General features: G+C 41.5%; 1 protein-coding gene across 7 annotated transcripts in view; it reads left to right on the plus strand.

Moving 5' to 3' along the window:
- The window catches only part of LOC149792221 (uncharacterized), a 51,132-nt gene that overhangs the window by 8,824 nt on the left and 27,312 nt on the right, over window positions 1-14,996 (plus strand). For 5 of the 7 annotated variants that reach the window (XM_089970752.1, XM_089970753.1, XM_089970750.1 and 2 more), the window contains exon 3: window positions 1,310-1,423. In XM_089970752.1, the coding sequence (XP_089826878.1) occupies window positions 1,310-1,423 (114 nt within the window). Of the gene's footprint in view, window positions 1-114; window positions 236-1,309; window positions 1,424-14,996 lie in introns of those variants that run through there. The other 2 variants (XM_089970751.1, XM_089970748.1) reach the window with 2 other exon arrangements.

The following is a 14,996-nucleotide window of genomic DNA, read 5'->3' on the forward strand; positions in this document are numbered from 1 at the left end:
TCATATTCGCGTTAACGTTCACAATCATGTATGGTGACTTCAGGAAGCTATATTCCGCTCTCTGCCAGTCATCATTGCATAGAGAGAGAAATGCAGTTGCAGGATGTTCATTATTGAGATTTGAGATGGACATCGTAGATGTAAGACTACCGTTTTAGTTGGACATCTTTACATAGGGAATATTCTTAGTGATTCAGCAAGGATATGTGGGGATTAGGCAGTGTCAGTCTTGATTGTAAGTCTGCTTGTGGTACGAGTTTAGTTAATCCAAAGAGCTGATACATATGTGATTGGCTTGTTTATGTAGTAGTTCTTCGTCATCGATATAGGCGATTCAAGTCTGATTCAAACAGACCGCAAGTTTCATGAACAAGCCAAATGTTGGGAGATATGGCTTCTTGCAACGAGTTGAACTGAAATCTCACGTAAAAATGTGTGGCTTTTCATTACTAATTACAGAATAATTACCATTTTTAGAAGACACTGCACATGCTATTAACATATATTAAGAGAGAATAAAACACGCCAGCTATAGTGACTTCGTTTTTCCTTTGAACTAATACAGAAATATTTCAATGGTAAATCCTAAAATAAAATAATTGAGATATATCGAGTACATTTGACTTTAAATTCTTAATCTTTGCCTTTACTTCTTCTTCTACTACTTCTTCTTCTTCTTCTTCTTCCTATTATTATTATTATTATTATCATTATTATTATTATTATTATTATTATTATTATTATTTGTCATTCTGAACTTATCTTATTCACTTCCTATAGATTTTGTAAATTTTAATGTCACTATTTCATCAACTGACTTTGAAACTACAAAATGAGCAATTATAGGTCACCATGAGAATTTCTCATATGGACAGCTAATATGTTAAAAAATATCATTGTTATTTTGCTACAGCCTCTTAGGGATTTAATGTTAATTTCATGTTCTTATATCAATGAATTTCATGCGCCAGGTGAGTTTTAAATTTTCTTTTCATGTATCTATTTCTTTAACTTCTGATTTATCAACATTCTGTTATTGGATCTATGTGTCAGAATGCTCATACACGAAACGATTTTGATACGCACTATATTGATAAAAATTATAGTGAAATGCAACTCGCAAGCGTAAAACATTAAGCAATTTTGCTTGTCAGGCCACTTATACTTTAGTTATTAAGTTTTGAGTTGAGTGCACTTCTTATAGCTATTGCTAGTGTAAACTGCTAATAAAATTAATATGGAACAGAAGAATATGGTTGCATCATTAAATCCAATGATACTTGACTCACTATCTCCTGCATACCAACAGGACATGACGTCATGCAATGTGTAAATCTGGCATACACCGACTCCTCTGATATGGGAACCTGGAACTGCAGTGATGGAAACTCGTACGATACGGTTACTTTTCACGATTTGTTAAGTAAGTAAATATTCTTAAATTTTTTATGGAATGAATAATTGTAGCATATTATATATTACTACATGAATATTGTCCTTAGTATAACATGGTTGTGTGCATCTTATATGTTAAAAGTCAAATGTATTTATTTTAGACGGATATCAGTAGTCAATACTCTCATTCCTGGTCAAATTATCCACTGTTTTGTTTTCTATCGGAATCATCGGTGGTGTACTAATGGTGGAGTGCGTGGGGGGGGGGGGAGGGTCCACCCCGGGTGACTGCTAGAAAGGGGGGATGTGCCATCGGGAGAGTTGAAATACCAGAACAAGTTTTCAAACCAAATGAAAAACTCGTCAAAGTAAAAGTTATTTCCAATTTTCTTATAACAACACTGTACTGTTTAAAAATCTACTTGAAAACATAATATATTTTTCTGTGTGTTTACATTTCAAAATTGTTTGTGGGGGTTCCAAAGGAATGATCCGCCCCGGGTGTCAAATAATTTAGGTACGCTCCCGGGTATGATTACCCTCTTTACGGTAATGTATATTTTTGTCACTTCATTTAATAGCGAAGGAGATAAAGTAGGAGTAGGATACGTGATAGTAGGAGACTGAATTGGTCAAGCAGATGGTGTAGGTAGACGAAGGCTGAGCAGTAGGTACAGAAAACATTGATTTGGTTGATTCAGAAAAAACAGCCATTTCTGATTTCGTCAGCCATGATTCGCCTTGAGGTCCAGGAGAAGGTTGAAAGGAAAAAATATATGTTCGAGGATGAAGTGGAGAATGATGTGAAAGTAGTGAAAGATTTGGTGGAGTAGAAACATATATTTTAGATATAATCATTGATATCCCTGTAAATTTTTTGGGAATTAAATATATGCTAGGAGTGTGATCTAAGGCTATAGTTTTACTTTTAAAATTAATTCTTTTTAAATTATTTGCAAGGAACATTATAAGTTTAGCTTGTCACAATTAAAATTGATATTAATATATTAATATAGCTTATAAATTTTCTTTTAAAACGAACAGCAAATACAGAAAACAAAAATGAAAACATAAAGTTAAGATTAGCAAAGAACATGGGGTTCCTTTATAACGGCCAAAAGATGCGCATAGAGTTGAACTTGACTGAAAACTTGGCAACCGGTAACATACATTTAAAAACCCATTTCGAACATTGAATAAAAGAGAAAGAAGGCTTTAAAGCATCAAATGTTGCAGATTTGTTACACGACATAAAATAAATTTAAACAGTTTATGCAGAGAGAGTTATTATTTGATAGGCGTTGATATACCGATTATTGTTGTCAGGTTGTTTTGGTCAAGGGGTAAACATTTTTATTTTTAAAGCTGATGAGATGGGAACACCTATTCAAAGAAAGTCGTTATACACCATTTAAATGAACTCCAATAAACAGCACAACGGTAAGACCATCTCCAGATATAATACAATACTTTAGATGTTCTGACTTTAATATGGGTACTTGAATAATAAGATGTCATCTGAAATGAGAAACATCATCTGCACAATTTAGCGTGGATCATTAGCCTCCGATCTTACAGATGTCCACAGCATTCTTTTGAAAGACAGTTGGTGCACCATCACCCATGGATACTAGAGAAGTTGTAAACTACTAATGTCGGTTTCTTTTAGCCATTATATCTTTGAATGACCAATACAAAATAGGTTTTTACTAGACCATATTGATACTTAAACAGGTTTTAAAAAGCAAACCTTTCCCGGCATATTTAATGTCGTAGCATCTGCAGAGCAGAAATATTGCTTATAGGGAAGACTTTGTTGCTAATTTTGTTGCAATAACTAGATTAAGAGTGACTTTTGGGGGGAGATCGAACAATATAGAACAATTAGAAACACAAAGTAGCATAAAATATGTGAATTTAGTAGAGGCAGGGACGGAAACAGTTTCAGCCGGTATATGTGTTTCTGCAGTTGCTAGGAATTGACATCGAGTACTGGTAGGTATGACATTTACTCTAGCATTATCTGGTATTAGTTAAACATGTATAGGCATTGTTGCGAAAATCATTAGGTAGAAGTTAATATTCAATAACATTGTTCAAACAGTATGAAATTGTAATATCTGCCATGTGTAAGTCGTACGCGATAAATGATATGATCATAAAAGCCATTAGTAAATGTGAACTCAAATAGGAGCAGAGAGTTAAGGAAATAAACGACCAAAATAAAAATGTTAGATACTGCAACTCCATGAAATAAAGAATATAATAAACAAAAAAAAACAAAAAAAACATGTTTGGAGAAAAGGTAATAACTTCAGATAGTAAGATATACTAGAGAAATTTACAGGAAAAGTACAAATTGAACAGAAAAATAACTGCGCTAATTGTCCTTTACAGTGATGTGCCATGATAGTAGTAAACCTTTATTTTACCATTCGTCATACACTGGTCGTGCACATTCCTTCATTAATGGCGCCGCAACAACACGCGCTTCATGCATACACCATTGTATGCGCTTTTAAGGGTACAGCTTACAAAGCACAAAAACGTATTACATATATAAAGTCTTAATACAACGAATATTTCAAGACCTAATCCAAGCTGTCCCTGGAAATAGTAAACAATCGATAACGCTGACAAAAATAAAATTGATTGTTAAGATAGCACACTATTTCTCATGAACAAAGACAACCTGATCAACTGTGTTTGTCTGTTTTAGTTTTCCAAGACTGTTCCATACAATCTGAGTATACCTTGGGTATTGTTCTTGACACATGTGTTACGATTCTATGGTCTTAACCTAAGTAACAGAACGAAAACCAACAAGTTTTGTAAAATTCAACAAGCATTTTAATTCTCAAAGTTACAAAGTGAAAACTGAAGAGGAACTTACAGTATTTTGAATTAAATCCCCAATACTTCTAAATGCTAGTAGTGAATGGGGATACCCTAGCCTCAATGGGAATTAGCATTACAGAACCCCCCCTGGGACACTCTAGCCTCAATGGAAATTTAACATGGGGAAAAATCATGGGACACTCTAGCCTCAAGGGGAATTTAACATGGGAAAGTCTTGGGTCACTCTAGCCTCAAGGGGAATTTAACATGGGAATAGATTGTGGGTCTGTTGAGCGACAAAGGAAAATGGAACAGGGTCGGGACCCTATTTTAATACGGTCCCGACCTGATGGGTCTATGGAAAGGGAACAGACGAAAATTGAAACAGGGAGGGGTCTCTATTTTTTTTAAATAAATAAAAAAAGGGGTAGGCAATTGAAAGCCTATCTCTTTTCGAGAGATTGGAGTGGCCCTGAAAAGGGCCTTTGGGTTTATGTTAATATGCCCTTAACATAAAGGGCATCTGCAACATCTTCTTCGTCTTAGGCTTCGTCGAATGGTAGGTCCATAGACTAACACTCTTTTCAGGCATCCTTGCCTCTCCACGTAAATCCTACGTATCCATAGGCTCGTGTCGGTCCTATGGACAACTGTCCACTCGGATCGGTCGGACATACATCGGTATGTCCGTCCTGAACATCATCGTTGACACAAGCGTTGAAGAGTGTACGTCGGTCCACATGTTGAGGCGCCGAGAACAGGTGAATCAATGCAGTGAACTGCACTTATTTATAGGGGAAGGAAGGATTGAAACGGATTGAGTTCATTGACCAATCCAAACACGCGTTACAAAATTCAGTCAGCCATCGTCCAATCGGAAGAGAGCAGTCTGTGACGCCACGTGGTCTATATAGATTCGCTAGCGCCTGTGTGCAGTCAATCTATGCGAGAGTTATTCAACATGACGGAAACTCAGAAAACGATCAATTGGGGTGCACCAGCAGTGGAGACCACCCAAGGGAACCCGGACTTACTTTCAGAAGAGGTGAATTGGGATTTTGTGGATTTTCTTACCTCGCAAGAATTTGTTCCGGAACCTTCGTCACCTTCTTCATTACCGCACGTGGAGAATTTTAGACAGAGACAGAAAGAAGAATTGGAGAAATTTATGCAACGACAAAAGGAAGCGGAACAAGCTTTTCTCCTACAGCAACAGCAGCAAGAAGAAGAGGTAAGAAAAAACAGAAAGAAGAAGTAGCACTAGCAAAGAAACAAGGGTGTGAAAATCAAACGGTCACGGTACTGTTAGACATTTTAGCGGAGTTAAGAAGTCTGAAACAAATGTATCAGACTTCTTTATCACGACCGAAGAGAATACGACCTTCCCGAGCTAAACACTCCAACCCTGTAACTAAGCCTACCGTGCCACCCTTAGTGATTTCAACCAAATCATCATCATCATTATCAACAGTACGCAGTCCAGAAGTAGGCCTTGGCCGTGGCAAAGGCTTAAGGCAGTTAAAGTTGATTGCCTAAACTCACTCCTACACCAAGAAAAAGGCCCTTTACAGGGCCACCCGCGTCTCTCGAAAAGAGATAGACTTTCAATTGCCAATAACTAAAACACCCATTTTACCCAATAGTACATGTCTGCGTATGAGTGTGCGTGTGTGTAGGTTCTTATTTTAAAATCAAAACTCAAAGACACTTACCTTTTTATACCTAATTTATTCTTTTACAAATATTTACAATACAATTCACAATTCACAATTCTCAAAAGAACACTTTAAAAAGTTCATACACTTCTTCTGTCTCATTGTTCACTCTCTCTGTTTTTTGAATTTCTTCACCGTCACAGTCTTTTCCTCCTCTTCCTCCTCACTTTCTTCCCTTCTTCCTTTCTTTTCCTGTTTCTTTTTCTTCACCTGTTTGTTTTCTTCCTCTTCTTCCTCTTCTTCCTCTGAAGAATCCCTCTCTTCTTCTGACTCTTCTTGTTTCTTTTTTGGGCAATCTGGAGACCAATGTCCTTTTTCTTGACAATAATAACAGGTATCTTAACTTTTGTCTTTTCTATCCCCTTTTTTATTTTTTGACGGTCTGGACACTCTGAAGACCAATGCCCTTCCTTCTGACAGATATAGCAAGTATCTTGACTTTTATCTCGCAAGGAAGGAGAGTATTCCGTCGGCTGGTCTGAAGAGAATTTTCTAATGACCCCTCGCAAAGCTCTGATGAAACGTTCGATCTGTCTAGTCTCTTCCATCGTTGTGCTCGGTTTGAGAGTGAAATGAATAATGAAAGGACAAGACACACACCCTTTTATATACGCTGGTTTGATAGGACTATAAATTAGTCCATGGTGTTTAAACTTTAGTCATTTGACGTTTTGCTATCAAGATGAAACGATCCAATTCATTTGAGAAGAAAGAAGAAGAAAGTAAGAGGCAGAAACGTGATCTATCGCCTCGTACCAGGGCTGAAGTCTTGGCACAAATTCATGCCAGTGATTTTGAAGAGGACATGAGTGAACCAGAATCCAAACCCTCTAAACAGAGTTCACCGCCCTTAGTCAACCCTGAAAAGTACTATGACATTCGAGAGACAGAAAAGCGCTCCTCTAGAAAATTTAGAACCACGGCTTACAAATACACGGTGAAGTTTAAAGATTTCAAGTCCGAAGTACCGTTGCAGAAAGCAGAAGGGTTCATCACCGGGGTGTGAGATTCTTTACTTACCACACGCAAGCAACAATGTCAACCCAAAGAAGACGATTGCTTGAGACTTTCCATACAACACGACGGTTTGAAATCCCCTGTTTGGATCGAGTTTAGCACCCGTGCAGAATTGACCGCTTCCAAAGTCATGGACAAGATTCAACACGTACAACAATCCAATGACCAGTTTGACATCACCGATGGAAGAGCCACACTAGACATGACTCACGTCTCTCTTCCTCAAGGGACTGGACGCAAAAAGATGTTATTGGTGGACGAGCTTCGCAGCACCAAAACAAGTCTCGTCCGAATTAATAACCGTCAAGACCCGATGTGTTTAGCCAGGGCTATCGTGGTGGGACGAACTTATGTCAACAAGAACGACACGGCAGAATGGAAAAGAGCCTGGAAAACCATTCGACAATCGGACCGAGCCAAACAACGAAACGAAGCAGAACTCCTGTTACAGCAAGCCGACTTGCCCAAAGACAAACCCTGTGGCATTCCTGAAATGCACAAATTGCAAGATGTCCTAGCTCCACGCTACACCTTGAAAATGCACCCTCAAGAAATGCGTGGGCCTCTGTTGTTTCGAGGGAAAGACTTTAAGGATGGAAAATATATTCACGTCTATCATCACGATGACCATTTCGATACCATTTCCAGTATCACCGGATTCCTGGGATACTGTTATTACTGTGAGAAATGTGACTATGGTTATAATAATCGAGAGCAACACAAACATTGCGGATCGAAATGCTCAGGATGTTTGACCTCTCCACCCTGTTTGAGCGAAGGACAAGAACCAGTGCATTGTCCTGCTTGTCAGCGCACGTTTGTCAGTCCTACCTGTTACCAACAACATTTGAAGACGCAAGGTTCAAAGCAGAAATGCGCTTGTCAACTGCTGAGATTGTGCCCTACGTGTGGACAAGGCATACGTACCAATAGTGCCAAGGCACACGTATGTTCAGGAAAGAAAAAATGTCACATTTGTCACCACATCGTGGACTTGGAACATCAATGTTACATGCAAAAATACCAACCCCAACAAGAGGAAGATGACGGTCACAAGAAGAAGAATAAAGGCAATTTCATCTTTTTCGATTTCGAATGCATGCAAGAGACCGGTATTCACATTCCTAATTTCTGTGTGGCTCATCGAGCGTGCGAAAAGTGCATTCTAGAACCTATTTTCAGTCATTGCCCTCACTGCAGCAAAATTCCTGGAGGGCGTGAAAAAATATTTCGAGGACCGAACACGCTAGCCGATTTCGCCCGATGGGTCTTAACCCCATCGACAAGACGTGGAGCCAAGAGGACATCGAACGTTACGGAGATTGTCATCGCCATGCCACGGTGATGGCTCACAATTTCTCCGGATACGATGGACAGTTTCTTTTGAGATACTATACGGAACATGGCACCGAATGTCCTAAAGTCACTTTGAACGGAGCCAAAATCATTTTCATGCAAGTGGGACAAGTGCAGTTTAAAGATTCGATGAGCTATTTGGCCATGCCTTTGAGTCGAATGCCTAAAACGTTTGGAATGACAGAAATGGCTAAAGGGTACTTTCCACACTTTTTCAATACGGAAGCCAATCAACACGCCGTTCTACCCCATTTGCCTGAGGCTCAAGATTACGACCCTGACAACATGCGCACCGAACAACGAGAAGCTTTCTACGCTTGGTACCAGGCTCACGTCTCGGACCCTTTCGACTTTCAGGAAGAAATGCTAAAGTATTGTCGTTCCGATGTGGACATTTTACGGCGTTGCTGTGGAAAATTTCGAGAACTGTTCATGGAACACGGAGGGGTCGATCCTTTGAAAGAAGCTTGCACCATTGCCAAAGCGTCTTCCTTAGTGTACCGCCAACGATTCATGCCTGAAAACACCGTGGCTGTCATCAGTCCTCAAACGACCAACTATGTGAAACGTCAATACTCGGTCAAAGCCCTACGCTGGTTACATTACTTGTGCGACAAGAAAGACAAGTGGATTCAGCATGCCCGCAACGGAGGGGGCGAAAAGACCATCGGAAAGCATTCGGTCGATGGCTGGGACTTAGAAAACCCCAAGATCGTGTACGAGTTTAACTTTTGCTTATTTCACGGATGTCCCGCCTGCTATCCTGATCGTGACACTAAAAATCAGTTTTTACAACGAACCATGGAAGACTTGAACCAGGACACTTGTCAGCGAGGCCTAAAGTTAGAACAGCAAGGATACCAAGTGATGGAAATGTGGGAACACGAATACGATCACCGTTTGAAAACCGATCCCGAGTATAAACGCCTCGTGGAAAGTTGCCAGTTCATGGACCCCCTGAACCCGAGCGATGGTTTGTACGGAGGAAGGACCAATGCCACCTGTTTGCTGTACCAAGCCGACGAAGAGAAAGGAGAAGAAATCAAATACTTGGACGTGTGGTCGCTGTATCCGTACGTGTGCAAATATTGTCGCTTTCCTGCAGGACACCCACAACTGTTAACGGAACATATCGACCTGAAAAACATTCGACAATATGAAGGCCTGATCAAGTGCAAAGTTTTGCCTCCCACGAACCTATACCATCCCGTCTTACCTCACCATTGCCAAGGTAAACTGATGTTTCCCTTGTGCCGTACTTGTGCCGAAACGTGCAACCAAGATCAACCTTGTCAGCACACCCATGAAGAACGGGCTTTGACGGGAACCTGGGTCAGCGTAGAATTGTTCAAAGCTCTGGACATGGGATACCAAGTGCTAGAAGTGTACGAAATTTGCCACTTTCCCAAGACACAACAATACCACAAGGGTGACCCCACACAGAAAGGCATTTTGGCAGACTACGTGGATGCCTTTTTGAAACTGAAGCAAGAAGCCAGCGGCTATCCTTCCTGGTGTCACACTCCCGAAGACCAAAAGACATTCAAAGAGAAATACTGGGCACAAGAAGGCATCCCTTTAGACCACATCGAGAAAAACGAAGGCAGGCGATCGTTTGCTAAAGTGATGTTAAACTGCTTGTGGGGTAAAATGGCACAACGTCCGTGTTTACCCAAGATGGAGTATTTGACAGAACCTTCCCGCTACTTCCAGATGATTCACGACAAAACCAAATTCATGAAACACGTGGACGTCGTTCGCGCATATTTGATCTTGGTCAATTACGAAGAAGATCTGGACTTTGTACAAGACGATCCCTTTGGAAATGTCATCATTGCGGCTTACGTGACAGCTCATGTTAGCTTAAAATTGTACGAAGCTTTAGAGCTGTTAGGGGAACGTGTCCTGTACTTTGACACGGACAGTTGCATTTACATCCATCACCCGAGTCAACAGCACCCTGACATCGAAGGAGACCGTTTAGGAGCCTGGACAGACGAGCACCCCCACGACAAGATTCTAAGTTTCGCCAGTGGAGGTCCTAAAAATTACGGTTACGAATACCGGGACAAACAAGGAGAAGTGCACACGATGTGTAAAGTAAAAGGATTGACACTGAATTATCGTACCAGTCGAGTGGTGAACTTTGGGGTATTGCAAGAAGCCTTGCAGTCTGGAAAAGATAAACACTTTAAAGTGACCACCTATCAACCCGACAAGATTGTACGTTTACCCACTCACCACATCGTCAGTCGACCCTTGGAAAAAGTCTATCAAATCGTGTACCAGAAGCGGCCTAAGTATCTGGGAGGACCGACCCCCGAAGAATTAGCCAGAGCCGGGTTGTTCGACTTGGGCGAAGGAGATAAAGTCAAGTGCTTCAGTTGCGGTGTGTCATTTCACCACTGGGAACCAGAAGATTCGGCCTACGTAGAACATGCTCAATGGTCACCGAATTGTCATTACTTACCCTTAGTTACCATAACCTGTGTATGGATACTTTACAAGAGAACATTCGTGCTTTGCCTGTGGAGTTGAGAGAAAGGATTTACCGAGAGCTAGTCAAGATACAAGTGAAACGTAAAGAACAATTGCATCCGTTACGTCACCAGATGTTTAATCACTGGTACCTGAATGCTATACAAGGACTGATTGAGTTGAAAGTGTTCCATTGGAGAGACATTGATCAACGACCCCTGGTTTTAAAAAGAATTGGTTTGATATTGATGATTCTATCTACTACATTGTAAACTTACTGGATCGAAATCCAGAGGAAGAGTTAACGAATTACCAACATCTTTTACGCAGTGTCGTACGTGTATTGTTTCCGAAACAAAGAGAGTATAAAAACAGGCTGCCATGCCACGACTTTTATCACATGTAATTGAACAGATTCCGTGAAAGGAACTCAATGACCATATTCAAACCGTGGATCATTACCATCGATTATTACAAGAACTGTATCCATTCAATTTGGGTCGACAAGTGGTGTGTGTCTTAGTGACTTGTTTTCTAGGATTTCGTTTACCAGCCGATTCCTTGTGGACTCTTTACGATCAGTACTTACCATCCCAATGGCCTTAAATGGTCACAAGAGACTCCTTTTGCTCAAAGCCTTGCGTTTTCATCTGGATACTTCTCGACCTCTACGGGGAAAAAAGATTCGTCTACTTTTAGCTACCCAAGACGTGTATGACGATGTGTGTGTAGCTTGTGACTTACACCCCCATTGGACAGATGTCCGTGCATGGAAAGAATGGAATTTTGAGGCTTGGACCCAAGAAGTGGCCCAGTATGCACGAGAGTTGTTCAAGGAAAAAAGGCACTTTTCAACCTGTGTTAGTGACGGTGCCAAAAAAAACCGTCACCCAGGACAGGACTGTCGTGGACAGGCCTGAAAGACCCTTTCGGGAGGACACTTGTGTGACCTTACCCCCTATAGAACTGGTCAGAACTTTACCCAGAACATGTTGTACAGACACTTGTTTCTATTCCACGTTGATAATTTCGATGTGCCTTTTATCGTTGTACTTAAGTCTTTGGCTTTTATGTATTTTTGTCTTTCGTATTCATGTTTAAAACATTCAATAAACGTGTCCTGAAAAAGTATATAAACTCTTGTCTTCTTTGTTTTCGTGTCACAAGTGACATTCCTCACACTATGGCTACTTCTGCTCCCTCTTCCTCTACTGTCAAAGTCATCGACGAACACTTAGATCGTGCCAGTTGGGAGGCTTAGTATCTTCGCCATCCCTTTAACATGCTCACTGCTGGACCTAGCGGTTCAGGCAAAACCGAATTCGTCAAACGATTGATCGAACATAAACATCATTTGATCGATCGTCCACCTCAACGTGTCGTGTGGTGTTACAAAGAGTGGCAATCGGCGTACAGTCTCTTGCGAGAAAGTCAAGGCGAATCCATCGTGTTTGTGGAAGGTATTCCTAAAGAAGACGATGGCATCGTCTCTGACTCCCGTCAAACCCATTTGGTCATTTTCGACGACATGTTAGGAGAAGACGAAGAAGAAATTAAACTGTGGTTCACACGCAAAGGGCATCACCGTAATGCCAGTGTCGTTTACATCACCCAAAATTTGTTTCAACAAAGTAAATCCCATCGTACCATCAGTCTCAATGCGCATTACATGGTCTTGTTTAAAAGCCTTCGAGATAAATCGCAAGTGCAAGTCTTAGCCAAACAGTTAGGAACGCCTTGGCTGACTCAGGCGTACGACGATGCCACCCAAACACCACACGCCTATTTACTCGTCGATTTGAAACCTACGACCCCCGATGATTTGCGATTTCGTACCCACTTGTTTCACCACTGGTGCCAAGACGGAGGGCCTGTCCTGTACACGTCTCCGTCCTCGACTTAATTTCACTCCAAAAAAAATCTATAAAAACCTCAGACACTTTTCGTCTGTCTCACACAGTTTGAACATGACGTCCCTTCAGTCACATCTTCCCGTCAAATTGATTCGTGCCTTGTATGGCATCAGTCGAGACAAAAATCCACAAATACGAGCTCGTGTCTTAGAAGCAAGTCTCAAAGAAGTCTTACGATGGTTCACGGTGACAGCATGTGAATTATTCAAAGGGATCATTCAGATTCCTCATCAAACCGAACTATTTTTTGATCGAAACAAAGTCGCTTTGACCCAACTGGCCGATCCCCGCATCGACACTCAAACCAAAAAACAAATCATTTTGAAACCTGGAGGGAGCGGTACTCTAGGAGGGGTCATCATTCGCTTTCTCTTAAGATGGGATCCTAATGCTCCCAAAGTTCTTCCCAAGAAAAAAGAAGTCAAACGAAGCTCGAAAAAGGAGAAAAAGAGCCACGGTGGCAAGACATGTCCCGAAGGAGAAACGTGTCGCCAAGAATTTCTCCAGTGGCGGGACCCTCCTCTTTCCAGACACCACCCCGCAAAAAGAAAAGCCACCAGGAAAAGAAACAGAGAAAAAGTCCCCAGAAAAAAAAGCCGACAGAAGAAAACTAGTCGCAAGAGAGGCACTTCAACCAGGACGCAACCTAATACTCGCAAACCACGACCTGTCACGACGGTGACCGCGTCTCCGGTAGCCTCAGGTTCAGTCACTTCTCCGTTGATGACACCAAAAACTGAAAAGTACTTGGAGACGTTGATCACACCAAGAACGTCTCCGTTGATGACCCCAAGAACTTCCCCAGTGGCAGGACCCTCCAATTTAGCGGCAGTGGCCGCTGCTCACAAAGTACCCTCTCCCAAAATCAAAGTCCAAGAGAGATCGGGCATGTTACAAAGTTTACTGGATTTGTCCAAGCAAGAACTGGCTCGATTTAGTCCGTTGCGTACCCTTGCACGACGTGTCATGCCTGTCCTCAAGTTGATACGACGTAAAGACAATCAGTGGCGACGCGTTCCAGTATAAAAAGGTCTGTGATTAAGTAGGGGTATCAGTGTTTTTGGTACTGCAGATTCAAAGATGTCACCCTCCAGAAAACATCCTTCTTCTAAAACCCAAGGAAAGAAAAGGAAAGGACTGCCTCCTCGTTTAGTCAAACATGGGGACATGTTATCTGTCCTGTCCAAAGTTTCTCCACCCCTACGAAAAAAACTCATTCAATCAGCCTCCAAGGAGGTCATCGATACCGTGTGCGAATGTTGTTTGAACGTGTTAAAAGGCACGATCCCTTTGTCCAAACACCAGAAACAATTCTTAGGCAAACATCGTCACGTTCTTCGCCAAATGGTTCAAAAGAAAATTCCCCTTCGTCAAAAAAAGATGTTGGTCTAACGTGGAGGAATTTTACCCCTCTTGCTAGGCCCATTGCTGAAAGGAGTCTTGGGAACCATGTTGGGAGGACTGGTGGGAGCAAGATAAAAAGGCCCTCTGAAGTCCCAAGATCTCAGAATTGACCCCTGACATCCCCATGGAAGGACGAAAACTAGCTTTAGTGCCTTACGAACGATGGATGGAATACCATCGTTGGCAAGAACAACGCACCCCACATTTACCTCCCAATCCCAATTTGAGCGAAATGTCCCAGTTACAACACGAATTGCAGTCCTTGATGGATCGCCAAGATCTGTCCGAAACAGAAAAATCGCAAAAGTTCGGTCAACTCTTGCAACGGCTGCAACTCTTTCACCAGAAAGCTTTAGACCAAACAGCTCTACCCACTCTGAAAGATTTTAAGACCTTGATGAAAAGTCCAACACCATCACCAGTACCACCACTACCAGTGACCAAGACAGAAAAAAGAGAAGAAGAAGAAGGGTTTCAAACTCCACCAGAACAAGTACGCAAGTTAACAACACCACCTACCTCCAGAATTTGATGGATTAAAAAGATGATGACCACCCCTTCTTCATCACAAGAGAAAAAGAAAGTGAAGACAGAAGTGAAACAAGAACCGATATCCCCTTTTCTGACATCCTTCTCCTCGACACCTATTGCTGGTCGCACATGCAAAGCATTGCAATCCAAGAAAGTACCAAAAGAGAAAAAGAGTAGCATCCTCCAAGAGTGGGTGCCTTATTAACAAACAAACAAAAAATGGAAAAAGTGTTAGCCAGCATTTACTACGATCCCTCCCATCCTGCAGGTTACGCAGGAGTTCAAAAATTGTATCGTGCTGCCAAAACTCGACTGAAAAGTCTCCGTTTACCTCAAGTGCAACGATGGT

The sequence above is a fragment of the Sinohyriopsis cumingii genome, chromosome 9 (assembly GCF_028554795.1).
Source record: "Sinohyriopsis cumingii isolate HCF-2022 chromosome 9, ASM2855479v2, whole genome shotgun sequence".
NCBI classification, from domain to species: domain Eukaryota; kingdom Metazoa; phylum Mollusca; class Bivalvia; order Unionida; family Unionidae; genus Sinohyriopsis; species Sinohyriopsis cumingii.